We start from the raw sequence: 27,941 nt of genomic DNA on the forward strand, positions 1-27,941 counted from the left end.
TTTCCAGAGTCAGTTCAGTTGTCATTCAGGGGGACTGCCCAGATCCCCTGGATTATATCAAATCACTTCATGTAAGTCCATCATGGACCCATGTATCTATTTATCCCTTAAAGCTTGGCAATTTATGTTTATATGTGCAATTATTTGCTTAATCTTTATTTCACCTTCTGGATTTCATAATATCTGTAAAAACAGATATATTACTTTAGTTACATTTACATCTCCAGTGCCTAGTATAGTTCCTGGTGTAATAGGCACTCAATAAATGTTTCTTGAGTGAGTGATAAATGAATGATCAACATGAAAAGACATATATTGTGCTTGGTTAGAAAGCAGTTGTAAAAATATTATTCTATGTAAATCACACATTAATAAGAATCAGAATATTGGCAGCATTATTTTTTGGAACCTGACAAAGTGTTATTAGAATTCATCTAGATTCTAGAGATAAGTGGTGGTGATAGTTGCACAACAATGTGAGTGTGCAACAAAACTGTGCACTTAAAAATGGTTAAAATGGTACATTTTATGTATATTTTGCCATAATAAAAAAATTCAGGCTGGCCAATAAAATCCATCTAGAAATATGAGGATAGATGGAAAAAACCTTTCTTTTTTATTTATTTATTTACTTTTAAAGATTTATTTAGAGAGAGGGAGTGTGCATGAGCAGGATGAGGAGCAGAGAGAGAGGGAGAGAGAGAATCTCAAGCAGGCTCCTCGCCCAGCATGGAGCCCGAGGTGGGGCTCTATCTCATGACACTGAGTTCATGACCTGAGCTGTAACTTAGAGTCAGACACTCAACTGACTGAGCCACCCAGGCGCCCTGGAAAAAAACTTTTTTTTTTTTAAAGATTTTATTTATTTATTTATTTGAGAGCGAGAGAGAGAGAAACAGCACGAGAGGGGAGGCGCCCGGAAAAAAACTTTTTAAAGAAGAACATTAGTAGAGGATTGATTAGTCTTCCTAGAAATTAAAACTTATTGTAGGGGCGCCTGGGTGGCTCAGTCAGTTAAGCGTCTGCCTTCGGCTCAGGTCATGATCGCGGGGTCCTGGGATCAAGCCCCGCATCAGGCTCCCTGCTCTGCGGGAAGCCTGCTTCTCCCTCTCCCTTTGCCTGCTGCTCTGCCTGCTTGTCCTCTCTCTCTCTATCTCTCTGTCAAATAAATAAATAAATAATCTTAAAAAAAACACAACCTTATTGTAAAGGTGCAGTACTTGAAACACTTGCAACCAGATAAACAAATCAATGAAGCTGAGTAAAGGCTCCAGAAAAAGACTAATATTTATATGGGAATTTAGTACATGATAAAGATAACATCTTAGAATGAGCACAAAGGTTATTCAACATTAGTTTTGGGAAAATAGGACAGCTAAGAAAGAAAAAGATTGAATTTGAATTATCTCATTTCTTTAGAAAAATTATGAACTTTGAATAGGTGATTCACATTCATGGTAAAACAAAAAAAGAAAAAACCTTGAAGCAGTACAGAAGTGTATACATTAAAGAGTGAATTACCCTCCCATTCTATCTCCCCATTTCTCTTCCCAAAGCTGATCCGACAACTGGTTTCTTGGGTATCTTTCCAGAGATACCATATGCCATATATGTATATATTATCTACTTTTGGTAAGCATATGGGAGCATACTTTTCTTCCCTTTGATTTTTTTTTTTTAACTTGGAAATAGGTTGTAGTTAATTCCACATTTGTTTTTAGTTACATAAAATAGTCCTTTGGAATAATGTATATATATTCATTCTGTATAAATGACAGAAAGGGTTAATATGCAAAGAGCTCTCACAAACCAGTAAGACAAAAGCCTAAAGAAAAACTGACAAAGATGTGAATATATAACACGGGAAAAAATAAACATTTGGAAAAATGTTTAACTTTATAAATAAGTAAATGCAAAATAAATAAAAATAATTTTAAGAATGAAACATTTTTCACTCAGTGAAATTTGGAAAAGTTCAATAATATCCAGCCAGTATTGATGATGAATAGGGAAGCAGGTACTGTCATATACCATTAGTGGTGCTATAAATTAATAATACCTGTCTGGAAGGCAGTTTGACAACATCTGTCAATACAAAGAAATCCACAAAGGTTTACTGATCAGTTCCACTTTGTATTAATGTATAAAAATGTATACATAGGGATGGTCACTATATCACTATTTTTTAAAAACCTAGCAATATGTACAAATGGAATACTAGTTAAATTATGCTACAAGAATACAATAATAGGTATTAAAATTAAGTAGATCCTTCCTCATACACATTTTTAAATGAAGAAAACCATACAGAACCATATATATAGCTCATTTTTAAATTGCAAAAGGATATATATGCTAGTGTATACATTTTATTTTTTTAAAGATTTTTATTTATTTGAGAGAGAATGCAGGCAAGCAGCGGGGAGGGGCAGAGGGAGAGGGACAAGTAGACTCCTCACTGAGTGCAAGAGCCTGACACAGGGCTGGATCCCAGGACCCTGAGATCAAGACCTGAGCTGAAATCAAGAGTCAGCCTGCTTAACTGACTGAGCCACCCAGGCGCTCTTAGTGAATACATTTTAAAAAGTCCAGGGGCGCCTGGGTGGCTCAGTGGGTTAAGCGGGCTGACTCTTGATTTCAGCTCAGGTCTTGATCTCAAGGTTGTGAGATCGAGCCCCACATCAGGGCTAGGGTCAGGGCTAGGCGCTGAGCACAGAGCTTGTTTAAGATTCTTCCTCTCAAAAAAAAAAAGATTCTCCCTCCCCCTCTGGCCCTCCTCCTCTTGCACTTCCTCAAGAGCGTGCTCTCTAGAAGGAAAAAAAAAATTAATAAAAATAATAATTAAAAAAATAAAAATAAAGTCTACAGAAGGATTGGTCAACAGTGGTTATCTCTGAGCAGTGAGATTATTTCAGAGGGGCAGAATTATTTTTCCTTTTATATCTCAGTTATGTTTTAATTTTTTATGTAACTATGAGCAAGTTTTATTCATTCATGCTCTGAAATGACTGCATAAAATGGCTACATTAAAATGTTCTGTACCCAATCAGAAATCTTTGCTGCAACCCCCTTTTAGAAAAAGCAGCTTCTATGCTCTGAGAACAGTGTCCCCCTACACGGACTGCAGTAGCCCACAGAAACTTGCTGTTCCAGATATTTACTGTGAGGGGAGATTAGACTCCATGGTTAAAGGAAAGTTAAAGTGTAATTACCAAATACTGGAAATATTTATTTGTATATTTAAGAAGACTTTCATCGAAAAGAGCTCTTTTTTAACACTCAACTGATTTTTAAAAAACTAAATGGTTCATCTCAAGGCATTCTGGTTAATTTTATTTAACTGACATTTAGCTATAAATCAATACACTTTAAAGTACAGATAATATAAAAATGTGCAAATTACTGCTGATTAGTTTAGGACTTCTCTATCAAGAATAGTGAAAGTAAGTTGTTAATGTTACTTCCTGACTTTGTAAACCTCCAATATATTGTTTTGAATAGCTGCAAAGGAATAGAGAAGTTCTTTCTCTGGAAACAAAACAACTACTGTTTTACTCTTATGTGGTTACACATATTACTAGATTTTCAAAATATCACTAATTTTGATTCTAGTGAGAACACACTCTTCATAAGAAAAAAAAATTCAGACTACTCTCCTAGAAACACCTTAAACAGAAATAGAACAAAATCTTTTTAAATGCCAACCTGTATCAGAATTTGTATTGAACACATATTTGAAACTTTATATTGAGAACCTTGAAAGAGGTAGCATATGTAGGTTAAGGTTTCACCAATATTACTAATGATATATTTGCTAGGTATATAATGTTGGAAATTCCCATCACTGCATTAGTCATGCTCTTTTTTGAACATGGTAGGGAAGATCCGTGTAAGTCTGGCAATGATTAATTTCCAATCTGGTAATACATAGTAGTCTTTTATAGTTTGAACTGATTAATTAATTATTAACAATTGGGAAATCTTCATCCTCTTTTTTTTTTTTTTAAAGATTTTATTTATTTATTTGACAGAGAGAGAGAGAGAACACAAGTAGGGGGAGTGGGAGAGGGAGAAGCAGGCTTCCCACTCAGCAGAGAGCCCGACGTGGGGCTTGATCCCAGGACTCTGGGATCATGACCTGAGCTGAAGGCAGATGCTTAACGACTGAGCCACCCAGGCGCCCTGAAATCTTCATCCTCTTGTTACTGACTTGTTTTAGACCTGGAAAAGTGTTCCCTACCTCTGCTCAGTCCTTAATTAGATGAGATTTTTTAATGGAGTCTTAAGCTCCAGTAGCATAAGAGAGATACACATTTCTTTCCAACTATTTTATAGTTTTATAATTATTAGGGTACTGATTTGTGGCATTTTTTTTCCCCCTGCAATAGAAATGTCCTTAAAGTGAAGTATTTTATTTTAATTTATTTTATTTTTGTGTGTGTGAAGTTTTTTTTTTTTTTAAAGATTGTATTTATTTGAGAGAGAGCAAAAGCAAGAGAGATCACAGAGGGAGAAGCAGACTCACCACTGAGTGGAGAGCCGGATGGGGGGCTCAATCCCAGGACCCCAAGATCATGACCTGAGCCGAAGGCAGACACTCAACCAACAGAGCCACCCAGGCACCCCTAAAGTGACGTATTTCAAGTTCAGGACTTTCTGCTTGCATAGCAGAAAATAAAATGCTGATTTGAAATATCTGGATAAATTTAGGCAGAAGTCAAAACTTTCAGTTTGTTCAGTTTACTCTAGAAAAAACTGAAGTTATTAAATATATGTTATTGAATGCATTAGAAGTAGGTTTATATGAACTTTGTAAACATTCTTCCTTTCTCTTTTCTTTTAAATCTAACTATGATTTATAAGGATTATTATTTTTGAGGCAGGAGAAACTATTGTTTTATATTTATGGTATTTCAGTAAAATACTGTCAATTTAGGGCACCTGGGTGGCTCAGTCGGTAGAAGCGCCTGCCTTTGGCTCGGGTCATGACCTGTGGTCCTGAGTTAGAGCCCCGCATCAGGCTCCCTGCTCAGCAGGGGAGTCTGCTTTTTCCTCTGCCCCTCCTCCAGCTTATGCTGTCTTTCTCTGTCTCTGTCTCTCTCGCTCTCGAATAAATAAAATCTTTAAAAAAATACTGTCAATTTAAATGTTGATCAATGAAGGTTATTTGAAACAGTAGTTTATGCTCTTGTATGATTATTAGTAAACATTAGTGATACATGATTTTCGTTGTACTAATTGAAATGAATTGATGTACTAATTGAAATGAAATGAATTGTTACTGATTTGTTTTCAGTTCAGAAAGAGAGTTCAGAAAGTTCAGAAAGAGAAACAAAGACGTCGCTCTTTTTTTTTTTTTAAAGATTTTATTCACTTATTTTTCAGCGAGAGAGAGAGCACAAGCAGGGGTAGTGGCAGGCAGAGGGAGAAGCAGGCTCCCCGCTGAGCAAGGAGTCCGATGTGGGACTGGATCCTGGGCCCTGGGATCATGACCCGAGCCAAAGGCAGATGCCCAACTGACTGAGCCACCCAGTGTCCAAAGATGTCACTCTTAAGGTTGTTATAAACAAGGCTTTGAAAATGATGGTGCAGGTATCTATTAAACCCATAGTGTAATTTTTATTATAAATCTTGATCACTAATGGGCATTTTCTTTTTTTTTTTTTTAAAGATTTTTAAAATTTATTTCAGAGAGAGAGTGCACGAGTGGGGAGAGGGACAGAGGAAGGCACCCCTTTCCGTGTTTTTTTTTTTTAATAGAAAATTGAAAATGCCTGTTAATGGGGCACATGGGTGGCTCAGTCGGTTGAGTATCCAACTCTTGGTTTAAGCTCAGGTCATGATCTCAGGGTTGTGAGATTGAGCCCTGAGTCCAGCTCTGCCCTAGGCATGGAGCCTGTTTGGGATTCTCTCTCTGCAACCCCCTTCTCTTTCTTTCTCTCTCTCTCTCTGAAACAGAACAAAACACTGAAAAATAATGTTCTTCACCAGTTTTACAAATATGAATCACACAATTATTGATCTAAATGGTGGGGTTCTTTCTTAGACCTTCTTTCTTGGCATACATAGGGTTTGCAGATCATCCCCCAAAGAAAGATGAGGTAATCTGCATAAGACACTTTGCTTTCCCCTAGCAAACAGCCTCCTCTGAAATAATCCTTTTCTTTTGCTAATCACTTTCTTGCCCCCCCCCCCCCATCTTGGTCTATAAACTCCTTGGAGTGCCTCTCTGCTTGCTAGATGGAGTGCTGCCCAATTCATGAATTGTTTAATAAAGCCAATTACATCTTCAAACTTACCTGGTTGAATCTTGTCTTTTTTTTTTTTTAAGATTTTATTTATTCACTTGACAGAGAGAGACACAGCAAGAGAGGGAACACAAGCAGGGGGAGTGGGAGAGGGAGAAGCAGGATCCCCACAGAGCAGGTAGTCTGATGCGGGGCTCCATCCCAGGACCCCGGGATCATGACCTGAGCCGAAGGCAGTCGCTTAACCGACTGAGCCACCCAGGCGCCCTGAATCTTGTTATTTATCAACTCCTATTGACAGAATTTATTTTTTTTTAAGATTTTATTTATTTGATAGAGAGAGAGAGAGGGAGGGAGAGAGAAAGAGAAAGCACGAGCAGGGGGAGTGGCAGGGGGAGTGGCAGGGGGAGAAGTAGACTCCCTGCTGGGCAGGGAGCCTGATGAGGGCTCCATCCCAGGATCTTGAGATAATGATCTGAGCTGAAGGCAGAGGCTTAACCAACTGAACCACCCAGGCGCCCCCAACAACAGAATTTAAATAATTCTTCACATAGCCCTTCAGCAAAATACTTAGCTGACTGGTGTTTGTCTTTGAGATGAAACATATGTTGTGAAGATTGCTCCAGAAGCAATTATATCTATTTCCATGGCTTTAGCTTTCACTGGATCAAATATGGCCTGGAGCCCACTACTAGACATTCATTTAAATGAGACAATTACTTTTATTTTTAAAAACCATTTTGGGATGCCTGGGTGGAAAGAGGAAGGACCACAAGAAATTATTGCCCATGAAGAACAATATTAGCAGATCTGTTGTCTTTTAATTCTTGCTATTATTTTTCTTAAAATTGATCATATATTTTTTTCAGTATAGCAAATTTTTAAATATAAAAATTAATGCAAATACAATAAACATCCACTTAAAATGATAATTGCAAAATGTTCAGCATAGCACTTTTTAACATTCTAGTATAAGTTGCTGAAGATATATACAGGCAGGGAGCCAAGAGAGATGATTAAGACCATGAGATGATGAAAGATAAAACTTGAGATTATTTGCAGAGGTAATTTTAAAAGTCTCATTCTATCTTCTTACAATCCCATGGTGATTTTTGTGATATGAGAGAATCTGAAATCTAACTAGATTGGGACAGAGAATACATTCTTGATGTAAGAATGTAAGACTTTCTCTTTGGATCTGAGCCATTACCAAAAAAAAAAAAACAAAACAAAAACTTGTTTTATGTTTAAAAATTATTTTGTGTATTAATGGTCCTGGGTGGCTCAGTTGGTTAAGTGTTGGATTCTTGACCTCAGCTCAGGTCTTGATCTCAGGGTTCTGAGTTCAAGCCTGGTTGGGCTCTATACTGGGCATGGAGCCTACTTTATTTTTATTTATTTATTTATTTTTTTTAAAGATTTTATTTATTTATTTGCGAGAGAGAGAATGAGAGACAGAGAGCACGAGAGGGAGGAGGGTCAGAGGGAGAAGCAGACTCCCCACTGAGCAGGGAGCCTGATGCGGGACTCGATCCCAGGACTCCAGGATCATGACCTGAGCTGAAGGCAGTCGCTTAACCGACTGAGCCACCCAGGCGCCCAATGGAGCCTACTTAAAAAAAAATAAATAAAATACATAAAAATTATTTTGTGTATGAGAGCTTTTTAAATTTCTGTGAGAAAAGGAAACAAATGATGTTGGGGAAGAAGACAGGATCTTGTCTTTTTTTTTTTAAGATTTTATTTATTTGACAGAGAGAAAGCCAGCCAGAGAGGGAACACAAGCAGGAGGAGTGGGAGAGGGAGAAGCAGGCTTCCCGCTGAGCAGGGAGCCTGATGCGGGGCTCGATCCCAGGACCCTGGGATCATGACCTGAGCCCAAGGCAGATGCTTAACAACTGAGCCACCCAGGCGCCCCGTCAGGATCTTGTCTTATTTACTAATTTCTGGTTGGCTCCCTGCCTATATGTAGCCACACCCAATTACAAAAAGACACAAGAATGGACCCCTGGGTAGCTCAGTCGGTTAAGCTGACTCTTGATTTTGGCCCAGGTCATGATCTCAGGGTCATGAGATCGAGCCCGGCCTCCCCCCTGTTCACATGTGTGTGTGTGTTCTTTCTCTCTCGAAAATAAAGAAAAATTTTTAAAAGACACAAGAATCTTCAGAGTAGCATTGTTATAGCAAAAAATTAGCAATCTGAAAGTCCATTAATAGTGTGATGGTTGAATAAACTGTGGTAGAATTATGTAATTATACCATGCAGCACTTTAAAATAAGGCAGATCGATTCAGTCATTCATAAACAAATATGTGTTGAGTCCCTACTAAATCTAGGGCTGGGAATAACGCATAAAGTATGATAGATATGGTCTCTGCCCTCACAGAGCTTCCATGCTAGTGGGGAAAGAATATAAAAAGCAAACAAATAAACAAGGTAATTTCAGTGCTATGAACAAAATACAAGTTAATGTGATAAAGAAAAACATACAGGAGATGGGGGCATCATTAGATAAGATGACCAGGCAGAGCTTCATTTAGAAGATGCTATTTAATTGAATGAAGAGGGGAAACCATCCATATGAAGAGGCAGGGGGTAGTATTCCAGGCCAAGGAGATGGCAGTGGCAAAGTCTGTGATGTTTGAGTTAGATAAATAAGCCGTTGTGACTGGAATGGAGTTTGAGTCAAAGAGGTAGGTAGGGCCAGATTATGTAGGACCTTGATGACATTCTGAAGGTATTGGGATTTAATTTCAATTACAGATCTTCCTTAACACAGGTTTATGTTCTGGTAAACCCACTGTTAAGCTGAAAATATCAAAGTCAAAAATGCATTTAATACACTACCCACTGAACATAGTTTAGCATAGCCTACCTTAGAACACATTAGTCTCCAGCTGGGCAAAATCATCCTCAGAACACATTAGTCTCCAGTTGGGCAAAATCATCCAACACAAAGCTTATTTTATAGTAGGGGACCTGGGTGGCTCAGTCGTTAAGTGTCTGCCTTCGGCTCAGGTCATGATCCCAGGGTCCTGGGATCGAGCCCTGCATTGGGCTCCCTGCTCAGTGGGGAGTCTGCTTCTCCCTCACCCTTTGTCTCTCACCGCCGCTTGTGCTCTCTCACTCTGTTCTCTCTCTCAAATAAAATCTTTAAAATAAGAAATATTTATAAATTGATACTATGCTCTACAACAAAATGTTTTATGTTACAAGGGTCTTATTTTCAAAAATGCAACATGAATCTTCAAGGTTCATACCAAGTTTATGCTTGTAATAAGGTAATTTTACATGCCTTATCCAGCATATCCTTCTTTTTGTTTTAGTTCTGATGAGATTCCTGAAGATTTTCTTTTTTCTCTCTTTTTCATCTACACATCCATCCCCATAGCTAGCAACAGTTTTTCAATGAATTATAGAATTACTGAGGTCTTTGGTGTCTACCCTGTCTCTCCCTCTTTTATTTTTTAACAAAGAACTATCTGTTTAGGGTGATTACAATTCAGAACTATTTGGAGAGTAGGTTGAATTAGGTAATACTTCGAAGTCACTTTAAACCTTGCCATTCAAGGGTGCCTGAGTGGTTCAGTCGATTAGTCTGCCTTCGGCTCAGGTCATGGTCCTGGGGTCCTAGGATCGAGTCCCACATCAGGCTCCCTGCTCCACTGGGAGCCTGCTTCTCCCTCTGCCTCTCTCTCTCTCATAAATAAATAAATAAAATATTAAAAAAACAAAACAAAAAACAACCTTGCCATTCAAACCAATGTTATGACCCTTGTAAAGCAATTAACTCATTGTCTCTTTTTGGAGAAACTTAAAACTTTCTTAAAGGGGTGTATGCAAACTTTTTGTGGACAGGACAAGATATGCTCCCTCAACTCTATTTCTTTAATGGAAATGGATTAAAATTTGTGGTTTGTTTCTTTAAATTTTAGTAGCCTAGTAAAAACAATAGAAATATTCCCTTTGTTTTTACTCAGTCTAATATAGTTTATTAAATTTTAATGTTGAAAGGGATCTTAAAGAATATCAAGTCTAACCTCTTCATTTTATATGTGAGGAAACTGTGTCTCATAGAAGACAGAGCTAGTGCCTAAAGGTAAAGCAAATTAGAGCTAAGTCCAAAATAAAGTCAAAACAAAACTTCTGGTCTTCTAATTTCATCTGTAACATACTGGCTTGAATATGTTTCTTTTATTCCACAAACCTATTTTGTCACTGTGTTTTAGAGAGAACAGACACAGAATGGGAACATGAAAGTCAATACCAGTTTGGCATTAGCATCTTCACGCAGAATGGAATTCCTACACAAAAATTTTCACAAGAATGGACAAGAGTTCTGTAAAGTGTCAAGGTCAGGATTTGAGAAAAACCGCTCCTTGCAAGCCCAAAATCTGAAGTGAGATTTATGAGATATTAACATATCATGACATGGAATGCATTAAAGCCCCCCCCCAAAACAGAAGTCTATAATCTTTCCTTTCTGCTTATAAAACCATCTCATGGAACAGTCAGCCATGTTTCTTTGGAATGAGAATTTCAGATGAATGATGTATATGGAATGCCTATATTTACAGATCTGTAATAGCTAGTAACATGTTTGAGGGCTAACTGTAAGGTAAATATGGTCATTATGTCTTTTTAAAATAAGTCACAAATACCCTTAATGAGGAAGTCAGGAGCCTTCTTGAACAATAATGTTGAATCAGGAAAATTAGGTGGTTATGGATATATTGCGGATTACTTCATACATGGGGAACATATTTTGGTGTCTGTGATTCTACTAGCAAACACCCTTTCTATACTCACCTCACAATCTTCATGTCTCAAGCAGTTGGGGTTAGTCATATATGTGATAGGTTCTGACCTCAATCCATAGACGAAACGTTACAGTCTCAGTATGGTGGGATATGAAATAAGTTGAAGAACACCAACACTATTCTCAGAGTATGGCTGGAAATCCCAGAGTGAGTCCCCTGGGAGGCAGTTCTCACTGAAGAACCCACCAAGTCTCCTTGTAGCTGGTCTGCAGCCTCTTCCTTATCCTCATGACCCATTTCCTCATGGTCTGTTAGCAGGTTTCTGGGTATAACATTAGTTTGTTTTATATCCCTCTAGTTAGGGTTTGGAAGGCAAGGAGCGTATAACTTTGTATTCAAAGTTCTCAACTCACTGGGGGCTTCCTCCTCTCGATAACTGCAACTATAGTGTTCATGATCACATGTTACCCAAATTCAAGGGCCTTGGGCTTCTTCATATTAAATCCAAGGTTAATATATGAAATTGCCTTGTTTTTCTTCTTAATAATTAGTAAACAAAACTTAAAGCAAAACATGTAAGTCTTTTTATCAGAGATTTTTTAAAAAAACAAGAAACAAATATCTATCAAAAATAGTTTTGATTACCTTCAAGTTGGGTGTAATTTTATCCCCAAGCTAAGTGAGTAATAAATAGTGCAGCTCTTCTACTGGTAAAGAAAGGCAACACTTCATTATTTATACTCCTTGTTTATTAAACATTTTAACAAACTTTTCAGCTTTATATCCTACTGTTCCCTTCCAGTTACCTTGATGCTCCACACAGACTGCAATGCAATTGTTTGCTAAACATGTCTAACACCTTCCCATCTCTGTGCTTTGGTTCATCCCATTTCTTCTACCAAAAATGTATCTTCTGCCCCACCACACTGCTCTTAGCCCATCAGAATTTTATTTCACTTAGGACTGTTCAACAGGGGTGCCTGGGTGGCTCAGTTGGTTAAGTGTCTGCCTTAGGCTCAGGTCATGATCCCAGGACATCAGGCTCCATGCTCAGCGCAGAGCCTGCTTCTCCCTCTCCCTATGCCCGCCACTCACCCTGCTTGTGCTCTCTCTCTTGTCCAAATAGATGGATAGAATCTTTAAAAAAAAAAAACAACAAAAACTGTTCAACAGTGTATCATAAAGTTATAGTCTGCCTGAATGTAATTAAGAAGACTGTGCATAATTACAGGCATACCTCATTTTATTACTTCTCACAGATACTGTGGGTTTTTTACAAATTGAAGGTTTGTGGCAACCCTTTGTCAAGCGACTCAATCAGTGCCATTTTTCCAGCAGCATTTGTTCACTTTGTGTCTATGTGTCACATTTTGGTAATTCTTGCGGTATTTCGAACTTTTTCATTATGATGATGATGATGATCAATGATTAGGACTCGCTGAAAGCTCAGATGATGGTTAGCATTTTTTTTTTTAAAGATTTTATTTATTTATTTGACAGAGAGAGACACAGCGAGAGAGGGAACACAAGCAGGGGGAGTGAGAGAGGGAGAAGCAGGCCTCCCGCCGAGCAGGGAGCCAGATGCGGAACTCGATCCCAGGACCCTGGGATCATGACCTGAGCCGAAGGCAGACGCCTAACAACTGAGCCACCCAGGCGCCCGATGGTTAGCATTTTTTAGCCATAAAGTATTTTTAAATTAAGATATGTACATTGTTTCCTTAGATGTAATGCTATTGGACACTTAATAGACTACAGTATAGTGTAAACATAACTTTTATATGCACTGGGAAACCAAAAAATTGATTTGACTCACCTTATTATGAAATTCACTTAATCACAGTGGTCTGTAACCAAACCTGCAATATGTCTGAAGTATGCCTGTGTCTGCTAATAATATAGATTTTGTGAATTTGATAAAAAGTTGCCATGTATGAGCTCTAAGATCCCATATAGTCTAAAATATTTTATAATTCTGTAATTCCCCTTAACATATATAACAGTGGGAAAATGTAGACTATTTTTAGTAAAGGTAGAAAAATATTTCAGATGTAAATACTGGATTTAGGTTTATAATTAATTAATGATACTTATAAATTAACTTATATGTTAATTTTTAAAAATTTACAACTTGTGTCCATAAATAATTTAAATAAGATTTTGGGAATATGTTGCCAAGAGAAATATGTTTTAAATGTTTATCTTGTAACGCTATTTGAAACATTTTGCAGAGTAGAAAATGTTGAGGAGGGAGTATTCAGTTTTTTTTATGTTTACTATTTCAAGATTGTTATCACAGTATTTCAATCAGAAATGAGCAAAAGTAACACTATCCATTAAAATGAGTTTGGTGAGGGGCGCCTGGGTGGCTCAGTCGGTTAAGCGTCTACCTTCAGCTCAGGTCATGATCCCAGGGTCCTGGGATTGAGCCCCATATTGGCCTCCCTGCTCAGAGGGGAGCCTGCTTCTCCCTCTACCCTTGCTCAGGCTCTCTCCTGCTCTCTCTCAAATAAATAAAATCTTAAAAAAAATAAAATAGAGTTTGGTGAATTTTATCCCTAAATCAACCCAGATAAAAAGGTGGGGGAGGGGAAAAGACCCTTTAAATATTAGGGGAATTAGAATCCATTTTATTGCCAACCAGTCCCCAACCGAGTCCCATAAATATGGGCCTGGAGACTTTTGGAATCTAGGAGAACCTTTTAACTGTGCTAAGTAAAAATTGACATTTAAGCCTTGAATATATTTCATCTATATTGGAATTAAAAATATCATTTTAGTTATAAAAATCAGATTGTGAAGTAGTTGATTATGTGAAAAATTAAAGATCAACCGTACAAAGTAATATTCTCAAGAATAATACATTTATATAGCTTATTACTAGAAACTAAAGTTATATCTTCATATATACAGAATATTCTCTTTCAGATTTGTTTTTTTTTTTTTTTTTTAAAGATTTTACTTATTTATTTGATAGAGACAGTGAGAGAGGGAACACAGCAGGGGGAGTGGGAGAGCAGGAAGCCCGATGCAGGGCTCGATCCTAGGACCCTGGGATCATGACCTGAGCCGAAGGCAGACGCTTAACAACTGAGCCACCCAGGTACCCCATCAGATTTGCTTTTAAAGAAAACAAAAATAGATAAAATAATAAAAATAAATAATAAATTTGGATACAAATCACATTTTATTTACGGGGCATTGTAGTAATTTCAGGCAAAACATTTCAAGAATCTAAATTATCCTTTAAATATTTGCATGAAAAGTGACAAAATTCCTATCAGATAAGTTGGAAGCATTTATTTACAACCTAAACTTTTAAAAACAGCTAAAACGGGTAAAAGGCTATTATATAATTTTTAACTTTTTTAGATCATTGATCCTCTTTGAGGATCTGATGGAAGTTGTAGAATTTTTCCCCCCAGAAAAATGCACATACTGAAGCCTGTCTATGGACTGAGTATTTATTCAACATATATTAATTGAATGCCTCTTGTGTCCCAGGGACCCAGAAGTAAACAGAAGCACAAACTACTTTTGCTCATGGAGTTTCCATCATAGAGATGAAGACAAAAAATTTGCAAAGTCAATAATCCATGAGATAATTACAGGTTATGATATGTGCCATAATGGATTTCATTTAAGAGAACCCCTAATATAGGACAAGGGATAAACCTCAAATCTGAAGAGGTAATAATACTGTGATAATTTTTTTTTAAAGAATCCATTTTATATCTCAAAAGAATATGTCATGTAATAAAGAAAACTTGAAAAATATGTATGAAATCAAACAAACACTACAAACAGCATAATAGGTGAGTGTATGAACTTTTAAAACCTGAGATAATGGACTTTGTGACATAGTTGAATGCTGTTGCAGATGGCAGGGTATAATCTGTTGGTATAGCTCATACAGCAATTTTACAGTTCATTCAGCTTTCAGAAAAGCAGGGGTAACCTCCTCAAGTGCAAACATATTCTGTCATATCCTATTGCTTGCAGTGCTAGGGGCTGGGCTTTTTAAACTTATCCATGGAAAATGCACCAAGACTAAAGATGATGAAAGGAAAAGGACAAAATTAGGAAATACCAGCTAGTTGAGGTTAACAAGTTAGTGTTTATTTCTGTAAACATTTTTATTTAAAAAAATGTTTCTTCTATTTTTCTTTGAGTTTTCCCTCCTGTGTGTCTCACAAGGAGGTCATGCTTTGTTTATAAAGATCTGTAGTGACTTGGTGGGCTAAAAATGAAGAGTTTTCTAAAATGTCCTTTACAGTTAGCATGTTAAAACTTATTTTTATTGTGCTACTTACAGCTTATGTAACCACTATTAAAATTCAAATGTAAAGAGATTTCTTTTTAACTTATGTATACTACAGAAGAAACTGGAAGAACATGACCAGAATTTGACAAAATATCCTGCCATGGTACGATCCACTATGTCCGATTACAGTACTCTTCTCAAACTACTGCTTGTTTCCTTTCTCAAAAAATCTCCTTAGCAAACAATAAAAACTCCCTTCAGAAAAACTAATTCAGCTATAAAGTTGAATTTTATTTTTCTTAAAGATTTATTTAGAGAGAAGGCACATGCAAGTGGGGGGAGGGGCAGAGGGAGAGAAGCAGACTCCCCAACTTGGGCTTCATCTCAGGACCCTGAGATCATGACCCTAGCCGGAACCAAGAGTCAGACGCTTAATGGACTGACCCACCCAGGTGCCCCTAAAGTTGAATTTTAAAAATTGGTTCTTACTCATGTCCAGATTAAACAGGTTTTAAATCTAGAGAAGACATTCTTTGTTAATAAAAATGAAATTGCTATGCCAATAAAAAATCTTTGCTGTATAAAATTGTGTTATCATATACTCAAAATAAAAACATTCTAGAATTTACTCATTCCATAAGGGAATGTTTTATGAAAATTTTCTTTTAAATTATATTTGTATCACTGAATTTTTATGTTGTCTTTGAAAGAAACATTTAATAAAGATTATATATAAAGAAAGCTAGTAAATAAAAATAATTATGTAAATCTACTGTAGTAGCATTGCTTTATCGTAGGTCTTAAAATGAGTTTCTGGCATGGGCGCCTGGGTGGCTCAGTTGGTTAAGCGACTGCCTTCGGCTCAGGTCATGATCCTGGAGTCCCAGGATCGAGTCCTGCGTCAGGCTCCCTGCTCGGCAGGGAGTCTGCTTCTCCCTCCGACCCTCCCCCCTCTCATGTGCTTGCTCTCTCTCATTCTCTCTCTCTCAAATAAATAAAATCTTTAAAAAAAAAAGTTTCTGGCAGACCTAGTTTTGCAATTCATGGCATTTTATCTTTTTTTTTTTTAATTAGGCTCCACCCCCAACGTGGGGCTTGAACTCACAACCCTGAGATTAAGAGTGCTCTACCTACTGAGCCAGCCAGGCGCCCCATCATGGCATTTTAAAATTACAAAATGAAATGTCCATATATTTATATAGCTTGAAAAAAATACTTATTTCTAATAGTATGTTTAATTCCTGAAACAATGAATTAGCAGTCAACTACCTATAATACTATTGGCCACAGTTTGCTGAAATGTATTTTATTCGTAAGTTTTTTTTAAAAAAAATATTTTATGTATTTATTTTAGAGAGCGAGCGAGCATGAGCAAGGGGAGGGAGCAGGAGAGGGACAGAATCTCAAGCAAACTCCCTGCTGAGCATGAGCCTAATGGTGGGGCTGGATCTCATGACCCTGAGATGATGACCTGAGCCAACACTAAAAGTCGGATGCTTAACTGTCTGAGCCATCCAGGCGCCCCTATTCATAAGTTTCTTAAAGAAATATTATGAAACTTTTCACTAATAAAAGTACAGTGTCGGAATGATCATAATTGAAGCTCAAAGTCAGCTGGAACCCTAAAGAATTTCTTCAGTGTCTTCTATTACTGAAAACCCAGCACTCTGATTTTGAATAAAATGCTTCAGAGGAAAAGCCTGCTAGCATGAAAATCCTAGGCATATTTTATATATCTCTATCGGATAATACAGAGACAAATGCATAGAAGGCAAACAAAACACCCTTCAATTCTGAATTTGGCTTTTATTTTAAAATACACTTAGCATGGAACTATTATAGGACAGAAAGTAATAAACCACAAAGAAATGGAATATTTTCAAATACCTTTTAAGCTAGATATAAAAATTAATAAGATAGCATAGACCCAAATTATGGGAAATAGTCCCTAGAATTCAATTCATTAAACACATTTTGAGAGAAAAGTTCTTTGCACATTTTCCAACGTACCGATATATTCCTAAGTGCCTTGGTTTCCTACTAATAGGTAAAGGTTCCAAATTTAGTTGCTTTATTTAAAATTATCAGATTCAATGTTGGTAAAAATTACCATGTCCCTAAATTCTCAGTCAGAATTATAAAAATATGAGCTTAAATAGTTATGCTGTCCAAAATAGAAACATCTTAAGTGATAATTCTGGATAATCAGACAGATATTGCACTAAAGTCAGTAATTCCATACCTGATGCTCATTTATATGGAAAGTTAATTCTCTTCTTTATGAAAAACTTACTACAAATAAATTTAATGTTAACCTAACTACAATTACACTTCAAAATATAAAGGCACAGACAGAAATAAAGAATAGTTTAATATAATACCCAAATTTTCCACTGTGAAAATAATAAAAATTGAAAAAATAATAGGATCTGAAATACTGATACTTTTAGATTTTATAATTTACCTTAAGTAGCTAATAAATGGGTATTAAAAGTTAACACTGCTAAATCCAATCCTTTCCAAATAATTTAGAAAAACGGTTTGTTTACAAATGAAGCATGTGCATTGTCCCATCTATAAATTTCAATTACATTTCCATTCATTGGAAATATCTACCTGCCGTATAAACAATCAAGACAATGTACAAAAAATATATCTTGTTCCTATAACTTACAATGCACAGAAAAATACCTACAAAAATGGAAATATTTATCCATTCAGCTTCCCAATAAATTAGTGAGAAAGTTTAGCCCATTCCACATTTCTTTCCAAACAAAGGCTAAAGAATTGAGGGTGGCTTATTTCTAGCCCTGTTAGTTTGACATGTATTTTAAAAATATTTGCCTGATTATATGTAACTTAAAGTTAGCATCTTATTTTTATATCACAGTATACATGGCATTTCTTAATTCAACAACAGAAAGGCACAATTAGCAAGCAATAAAATTCAGTACCTGAATTATTAAACTGATGTCCAGAACAACTGCAAATAAAGTACATTCAACACAGTGTAAAGAACTTAAAAAAAAAAAAAAGGAATAAAAAAACTAATTTTTCTGAAAATTTGGTCCATTAAAAATGCCTCCCATGTTCAACATCATGGGTAACATGAAAGGTGATGGCAGTGTAAAAGAGGCAGTAAATCATTATGTGGTGGCATATGAATTCTGGCCTAGTAATTATGCAATTCAATTAGGAAATGGCTCCCATAGTAAATAAATGTTAAATATATCTGTTAATAACAATGTGCCTGTATTAAGTCCAGATATACAGGTACACTGTTTGCATATTATTATTGATTTTATAATACAGCCCCATAGTTTAAAATAACTTAGGTATATTATTTCATATATAACATATATTAGATACATAATTGTATATTATGTATCTTAATATATATTATATATAACTCCAATTCATAACAGCATAAAACTCTCCAAACATTACATGAACGTTCTAAATGGATACTTATCATTTTCTCCCTGTTAAAATAGCTCAGCTCACCTAAAACAATATCTGGATGTGCAATGATAAAATGCACTGACTCTTATGACTTTACTTAAATAATTATTTAAGTTAAATTCCTGCAAAAGCCTAACTCTGATTTGGCTTTTAACTAGAATATATTTTTAGATATTGGTAACTGATACCCTCCTTTCTTACAAATAGGATTTCTCCATCAAGAGATACCAATAAAGAAAAATATGTAAGGAATCAAAAATGTGATAGAGAAACCAACCATTCCATAGGTAATATACCGATAAGGAAGTTCAACTTCCATGTGTTGTCTTGCTTTTCGAACATCATCACATGGTATATTGAAGATTTTACAGGCTAAAGGTATGGTAATCTTTTTCATTATATCTCTGACTATTAGTACAAATACCATCCCGATGAGGATCCGCAATATGGCTTTTCCACACAGAGTCACAGTAATGGGGGGCCTAGCTAATGGTAGAATATCCAGAGAAGGATCTAATATTAGACCCAGATTATAGGTAACATGAGATCCACATGCAATTCCAGCACCACTTCCTAGAATCTCAGCTGTGTCTCCTCGGGATGTACTCCAGGTGTCAAGAGTGAAAGAAAAGATCCCCAAGGCTAAGTGAAGCCCGATGATGATTAATGGAGCATATTTGTGAGTTTGATTGAAGTTGTCAATCAGGTCCACAAATGGATAGAAGATAGCTAAGATTAAAATGGTATATAGGAATCCAGCAATAATATCCTGGGAAAAGAGAAGAGTAGAGTTGTTTAGTATAATACTGTTTTTGACATTTAAAAATGTGTATTTCACATTTTAAATGTTAAATATAAATTTTTAAAATGTCACATTTTCAAAGTAAACTTTACTGACCATATAAGTAATAAAACTTTTAGTGATAGTAAAAAGATCAATTTGACAATAATAATGAAAGTATTGTTTTCATAATTCTACCTTTTTATAAATTAACTACATATATACTATATAAAAATTTATATTTAAATCCCCCACAATAAACTATGCCTAAATTGTGTAGTTTTGATTTCTGGAGGAAAAAAAAGACTAACAGCTGACCCTTAAACAACGTGAGGATAAGGGGTACCAACCCCCAACACAGTGGAAAATTCACATAAATTCACAGTGGAAAATTCACTTTGACTCCCCAAACCTTAACTGATAGCCTACTGTTGACCCAAAGCCTTAACCAATAGCTGTGTGATTATACAGTTTATCCATTTTCCCACTGATGGTCATTTAAGTGGTTTACAGATTTTGGATTAGTTTATTGGTTATGGTTGAGCTTTTTTTTTTTTTTAAAGATTTTATTTATTTATTTGAGAGAGAGCACATGAGAGTGGCGAGGGTCAGAGGGAGAAGCAGACTCCCTGCCGAGCAGGGAGCCCAATGTGGGACTCGATCCCGGGACTCCAGGATCATGACCTGAGCCGAAGGCAGTCGCTTAACCAACTGAGCCACCCAGGAGCCCCATATGGTTGAGCTCTTGAGCTCGAGTGCTTTCTTAATTGGTATCTATTCTTAAGCCAACCAGGGATACTATAAACAGTGCTACTATGTTCTTGGTTTCAGTGTTGCCTGGTATGGGTCTGCAAGTTTCCTAGGAACAGAAGGGCAGAGTCATAGGATAAATGCATGTTCAATTTTATAAGACAATAAAAAAATTTCCAAAATGTTTATAAAAATTTACATCCCATCAATTGTTGGCATTTCTTGATGTTTAACTTAGATTTTCCTGACTAGTAAGTATCTTTTCATAAGTTTATGGGTTATTCCTTTTCTGTGTAATGTATGTTTGTGTCTTTTTGCAGCTGTTCTTTTAGATTTTCTCTTTTCTTGCTGATTTACATGATTTTTTTCAGATGGTCTTATAAATCCTTTATATAAAATCTTTTATCAATAATATGTTCTGTAAACATCTTTTTTGGATTTTGTGGCCTGCCTTTTCATTTTCTTTATGGCATCTTTTGATGAACAGAAGTTCTAAATTTTAATGTCGTATTTATCATTATTTCTTTTTTAAGAAAGCCTTCCCTGCCACAAGATCCATAAAGGTATGTTATTCAAAAGTTTTGAAGTTTTGAAGTTTGCCTTTTACACTTAAGACTGAAGTATACTCCCAAATTCCTGCCATTGTACTCACTGTGCAGCAGTTCTATAAAAACTTTATCATGGATCAGCAAAGTCAACTGCACAATGCACTGTTCTAAACAATATAAAATTCTAAATCGGAATACTATGAAATATAAGAATAGCTAAAGATAGAGACAATTACTAAAGAGAGTAAGAACTGCATATGCAGCTAAAAATTTTGAGGAAATTATCCTCTTTAACACCACCTTCCTAGGAAGCTTAGCACGTTGTAAACACTCAAATATTTACTGGATGAATGAATACATGAATCCTTTACAGGAATTTATCTATTCTAACAAAATCTACTAAATCATTTGAAAGTGAAATTCTTTACTCTTTTTTTCAACAATTACAACTATCATTAGGAAAGCATTTTTAAAATTTATTTCTATATAGAATAAGTTTTCGTGGATATTTTCCGATTCTAAAATATGAAAGGAGATTATTTAAAAGTAATTGTGTTCTCTTTATGTAAGTGCTTTGATAGTAGGTGAAAGAAAGATATAATCACTTAGCAAAATGTTTATGAAAGTATGAACTAAGACAATAAGTTATCACTTGTGTATTCAAACTCCTTAGAAGGACATATAGAGCATTTCACATCTGGCTTCTCTCTAGCCTAATGCTTCAGTGGAGCATGTGACTCTTGATCTCAGGGTTTTGAGTTCGAGTCCCATGTTGGGTACAGAGATTACTTAAAAATAAAAAAACCTTAAAAGAAAAAATAACGCTTCAATGCCAGATCCCATAATGAATTTATAGGCTATTTTCTGTCATCTTGGAATTACCTTTCCTTCTATATTTTAGGCAAACCATTACATCATATCCTTTGAGATTCTGCTCAGGCATCTATCTCCTCCATAAACTTTCTCTTCCTACTCCATAATAAGGAATTTCCTCCTCTTTACCTCCATGGCATCTCCTACAAACCTGCTACAACAGTTACCACATTTCTTTGCTTTCTATTTTTACCAGAAAACCAAAGGTTCACAACTCCTGTGCCCTTTAAAAATCGCTCAGGAACTTTACAAATATTGATGCCTGGGCCAATCCTCAGAGATTTTGATTGAATTGAAGTGGGAGTAGGGCATCAATTTTTTTTTTTTTAAAAGTTCCCCAGTGATTCCATTTTGCAGCTGCAGTTGAGAATCACTACATTACATATTACATATTTAGTGATTTCTCAAAGGCCAAAGACTTTATCTTATTTATACATATATACCCAATGGCTGGCACACAGTAAGCAGGCAATATTTAGTTAGTTAAACTGAGACAGAGTAATTCTTTAGACTCATATTGATTATATGATCTTGCTTAATAAGAACTCTGTAAGAGAAATAGATGAAACTTCTTTCAACTTATTTCAAAAAATAGATGAAACTAATTTTTTTTTAACTTAGGCTAAAGACATTTTCAGGGAATAATATTTTCTGTACTGAAAATACTGTTGTAATACTTTATTTTTAGTGTCATATTTGATCCTCACAAACACCCTGATATGGCTCACCAATCTTATTTTGCTCTCTTGTCCCCAGAATATTAAAAGTGTCTTTTGTCCCCTTTCAAGGAATCCAAATTCGATAAAAATTTATGGTTACCTTAATTACCAGTTTTTAAATAAAGAAAACTGGACTAGTGTCATAGAGCTAGGTATTTAATCTCATAAATTGAAGGTGCTCAATACATTTGTTGAAAAAAAGAATATTCTCAGCATTAGGAATTAAATATTGTAGTGAAAATCTAAATTTTCAACATGTTTTTTGAACATGAGGTCTTCCATGAAAATTCACTGATAAAACTAAAAGTTACTTAAGAATTCTTATTAATTGAATTTTACTGCAGTTACTCAGAGATTCCAGAAGTGCCCCAAATTCTGACCATGCTTTTGGATATGGAGCTGTCAAACTATGTGACTGTCAAACCTCTATTCTTCATATTTCAAATCACTAATTGCCAAATAATTACACTTTATGAGGTCATGTTCCTTTGGTTGCTATCTTACTCTTTCTTCCCTACCTTATAATCAAAGGCACAGGTCTTATGAAATAACTACAGGATTTTGGCTACCAGGATAAAAGCTGCTGCTTTATTTCTTATTAAATTTCATGACTGATTCAAAATTTTCAGAATATGCTAATGTGGAAGTGTTCTGAGCCTTGTAATTCTCACACAGAATGTGTACCAAGTTAGAAGTTTTAAATAAATGACAATGAGTTTTTTACATAAAACCATATATAATATGTAAGGTTAAGTGAAAGGAAGGGTTAATAGCTCTGAAGTTAGCTAATTTTTTTTAAATTATAGATTTTTCAGACCGTAGATAGGAGTACATGTTCATTCCTATAAAATATTTTTACAGTACCTTTAAAAATGAAAAAAATCAATTAAATGACAGACTTTTTTACATTTGATCACTTTTTTCTATTATTACTTATTTAAGCTCACAACCCCAAGATCAAGATTCACACACTCCTCTGACTGAACCAGCTAGGCGCCCCTAAATCTGATCACTTTTAAGAATTCTTGGGGCGCCTGGGTGGTTCAGTCATTAGACGTCTGCCTTCGGCTCAGGTCGTGATCCCAGGGTCCTGGGATTGAGCCCCCGCATCGGGCTCTCTGCTCGGCGAGAAGCCTGCTTCTCCCTCTCCCACTCCCCCTGCTTGTGTTCCCTCTCTCGCTGTGTCTCTCTCTGTCAAATAAATAAATAAAATCTTTAAAAAAAAATTCTTCAAAATAATTCATAAAAATTATAATTCTAGAAGTATATTTCAGTATAACACAAAATATCCAATATTTGTTGTCCTCTACTTTTTTTGTAGAGCTCCAGGAATATTAAACTTAGATTGTTACAAGACTCTACAAATCTACCTCCTTTTCAGATTGAGTTATTAATTATTTATGATATTACCCTAAGTAGTTAAAGGCAAACTGAACTGGGCGCCTGGGTGGCTCAGTTGGTTAAGCGTCTGCCTTCGGCTCAGGTCATGATCCTGGGGTCCTGGGATCGAGTCCTGCATCGGGCTCCCTGCTCGGCAGGGAGTCTGCTTCTCCCTCTGACCCTCCTCCCTTCTCATGCTCTCTGTCTCTCATTCTCTCTCTCTCAAATAAATAAATAAAATCTTTAAAAAAAAAAAAAGGCAAACTGAACTTCCATGCAACAGAACCAGAAGGAAGGAACAACTGAATTCAGGACATAAACATGATGGCTATCATTGTGATATCAATTTAATGTATAACATTAAAATGTATACTAAGTGGTTTTAAGCATTATAGCACAAAGTATGCAATAAAGAAAAAATGTTTTATACATCAACTAGCAAATGATAAGAAGCAATGTATTATTGATTAGGAAAAACTGTGGTCATAACACAGGGCATAATTTACATGTTTGCAAGTTACCCATGATTTTACTTTTAAAAGGAAAACTAAAAAATAAAAGGAAAACAAAAATTTGTAATACTACACATAATAAAATTCAGTAGCTAGTCTGAATAAAACTGATGAAACATTCTATGGAACAAGAAGGTTTCTGAATAAAGGACTCAGGTTATCAGATGCATGATCTGAAAAATAATACATCAATATTGTTTTTACATCAGCTGATTCAAAAATAGACATCCAGTATGTAAAAACTGAACTGCACTTGATCTTAGCCAAAAGGCCGAGAAGCGATGTAAAAACTGAACTCAGCTTGAATATTTGACCAATCCACTAAACATCTGTTTTTTAAAGAACACATCTTTTAGATTATATATTCAATATAATCAGATTCCTATTACTCTTTTTATTATGATAATGAACCTAGGGGTAATATAATCTAGTATCTTTTCCTTCAAGAAATATCAGGGATCCATTTTTTATCATTCAAAGATGCATAACCATTCGGTAGTTTTTTAGGAATAGTATTACTAACTTTTGGGATTGGAAGGAAATAACTAACAAGGCACAGAGCTGGATAACATTTTCTCTTGACAAATATTAGATCTGACCTAAAAATATGATACTTGGTTTCATTATAAAATTAGTAGAGATTAGTCAGAATTATATGTAAATTCACAATTTGTATTAATACAAATAATTATAAAAAGTTGAACACGAATAATGTGCTTATTAAAATAGTATTTGCAACTTCTGGAAATTTACTACTGAAGGGGCAGCTTCTGAAGGTAAGCAATCTAAGTAAAAATAGAAACCCAGTATTTCTACAGCTATGAAACAAGTTAAGTATATATTTTTATGAGTAGAAAATTCTAAAAGGACAAGAAAAATTTGTAACCAGTTATAAATTTTTGGATTCCATGAGTTAGTTCATATTTACTTTTTTTCTGATCCTTTATCTACAAAATACATAATACATTCAAAGAATGTACCAAGAGACACCACACTAGATGCAAGGGAGAGAAACATAGTTACTTTTCTTATGTTGCTTATTGTCTAGTGGGGGTGACAGAAAAAAAAAAAAAGCAATTGCAGTTCAGCATAAGTGCTGTGCCAGAATTATGCTCAAGATGCTCTGGGAGAAAGGTCACCTAACCAGTCTAGAGAAAGGAAAGATGGGGAATGTTCTAAGGCTTTTAGGAGATAAGAATGTTTTTGTGACTCTTAAAGAATGGATAAGATAGTTAGCTAGACAAAGAAAGAGAAAAGGGTATTCCAAGCAGAAGTTACAGCATTCCTAAAGCTATGGAGATAAGAAAACACCATTCACATTTGAGTAAACGTAAGTCATTCAGTATAGCATCATATTTGTGTTTTGAAAGTAAACTACAACAGGAGACTAAACACTGTAGGGAGTGCTGTCAGACTGGAAGTAGGGCTACTAATGAAGCTATTACAGTAATCAGGTGAAGAGATGATGCAAGCTAGAATTAAAGAAATGCCAATGGGAAGAGGAGGAAGGGAGGTGAGGAGGCGTGCCTGAAGAGTACAGGGTACCTATGCTGCTGTTTAAACTGAACAGCATTCTCAAAATAGAGTAACTGATGTAAGCACAAAAATACCGTTGGGAAAAAGAAGAAAATTAGAATTTAATAGGTCAATATAAGTGATTTAAGTTCATGTAGTTTCTAGTCACCGGGTGTTCACTGATGAGAGCTCTCCCTGATTTCTGTATTGTTGGTTTTTACTCGGTGGTAGAAGAGGCAGAGAAGAGAATGAGAAGGAAAATCAAACTGAGACTGGAAGGAGGGAGAAACCTTATCCTGAGCATAATATTTGGTTATTTGTGATTGCTGGGAACTGTTTCCACAAAATACATGATTACTAAGTTAAATGTTCACAAAACATCATGTTAATATACATATATATTAATATATATATATTATACACACACATATTTGTATTTTTGCAAAACAAAGAAGATTTACAATAATATTTTCTCAGGTTTCCTGTAAGTTTGACAATGATTAAAAACTATAAAATTGCCTGTCAATTTCAGAAAAAAATAAAGCACTATGAACACAATGTTTTCCTTACCAGAATGGAGTGCATTCCCATGTAAATTCTACTTAGGCAAACTAGAGAACACCAGCAGGGAATAAGAATCAATCCATATATAAGAGGATACTAAAGGAGAAAAAAAGTAAAATTAGTTAAATAAATTAGGTTTAATTTAAACAAGGAAATAAAAAACAAATTACTATACCATAAAACTCCACAAAAACAAGAACTGTGTTTTTACTCCCCATTGTATTCCTAGCACCTAAACCTAAGCATGGCACATAGCAGACATTCAAGAAATACTTTTGCAGGGGTGCCTGGGTGACTCGGTTAAATGTCTGACTTTTGATTTCGGCTCAAGTCACAATCTCAGGGTTGTGAGATCGAGCCCTGCTTAAGATTCTCTCTCTTCCTCTCCCCCTTCTCCTCGCCCCTTCCCCCGCCCCCGTTTGTGCTCACTCTCTCCCTCAAAAAAACAAAACTAAACTAAACAAAAACTTTTGCATGACTGAACAAATGAATGAAATCTGGGGTTTCTACACTTTTCATTGTGAGAACTGGCTCATTTTCGTTTCTATAGTAAAGACTTAGTCACTGGCATGCTGCAGAAGAAAAACAGGACATATTTTTCATGGAGCTCCAAAATGAAATACCTCTGGGATAGTGCTTGAATCTGATCCATGTAAGTGTCCTTGCTTCCCTGGGGAGGAAGACTGAGCATTATCTCCCTCTCAGTTCCATCAGTGACTGCTATTTGTAGTTTCTGTTGGTACTGCCCCATCTTGTATTCAATATTCATCACCCTGTAATTGGTTTTCCACTTCTGCCCCTCCACTAAAATTTCAAATGGTAACCTTTTTGAGAATAATTGTGGAGGGATACTGGGATCAGAAAGTCATAAAAAGGGAGAAAACATAAAATGTAGACAACTCTTGGTATCAAAGGCACTAATGTTAAGACTTGGCTTTGAATCTCCTTATATTAGAAGGAAAGTGGAAATGATGGACGGACACAGTGGCAAATTTGTAAAGGAAGAAGGAAGGGGACACAGTTGAGGCAGTTTATGCCCTATAACTTCAAATTTCTCCGTGAAATTGAAGCCAAGGTGGTTCAACTCAATAAGAATCAACGTGGTTCAGTAAGAAGTAGGGTTGAAAGAAGGGATTTAGTAAGGCTGCAAGAAGAGTGGTAAAGATTTAGTACATAGTTGTTTTGATTTGACTTCTCCACTATATTTGACATAGCCACCACTTTCTTGAGTCTAAATACCCTTGATTTCTACAGTATCACATTCTGCTTCCTCTTTCACCATCTATTTTTTTTTTCTGTGTTTCCCACACAAGAGCTTATCTTCCTCTTCTTGTTCCTTAAACACTGACATCAATAAATAAAGATTCTGCCCTTAGCAGTTCTTGGTAGTCTCAGCTTTTCTTATTTTGTAACTACTACTTTGCATGCTGAAGACCTATCCATTTCCTTGTGTTAAGAACTATATGGCCAAGGCCTGCACCTGCACCTTCTACTGCACGTATGTCTCTATGGAGTTAATTAAACCCGCTATACTTCAAACCAGTGTCATCATCCTACCACCCAAA

The 27,941-nt window shown here is 35.7% G+C and overlaps 1 protein-coding gene and 1 pseudogene across 2 annotated transcripts in view; both read right to left on the reverse strand.

Moving 5' to 3' along the window:
* Nucleotides 1-27,941, reverse strand: part of LOC123861678 (sphingosine-1-phosphate phosphatase 1) — a 113,653-nt gene that overhangs the window by 63,604 nt on the left and 22,108 nt on the right. Inside the window, exons 2-3 of one of the 2 annotated variants that reach the window (XM_045901005.3) lie at nucleotides 26,383-26,472; nucleotides 17,059-19,503 (exon numbers count right to left, since the gene is read on the reverse strand). The exons of the other annotated variant lie outside the window; for it this stretch is intronic. Of the exons in view, the coding sequence (XP_045756961.1) occupies nucleotides 18,952-19,503; nucleotides 26,383-26,472 (642 nt within the window). The 3' untranslated portion in view covers nucleotides 17,059-18,951. Of the gene's footprint in view, nucleotides 1-17,058; nucleotides 19,504-26,382; nucleotides 26,473-27,941 lie in introns of those variants that run through there. 2 annotated transcript variants of the gene reach the window in all.
* LOC123862787 (U2 spliceosomal RNA) lies at nucleotides 24,428-24,580 on the reverse strand (annotated as a pseudogene).

This window comes from Mirounga angustirostris, unplaced genomic scaffold (assembly GCF_029215605.1).
Source record: "Mirounga angustirostris isolate CCGP_5_RB_7025 unplaced genomic scaffold, mMirAng1.0.hap1 SCAF_9, whole genome shotgun sequence".
Lineage (NCBI taxonomy): Eukaryota > Metazoa > Chordata > Mammalia > Carnivora > Phocidae > Mirounga > Mirounga angustirostris.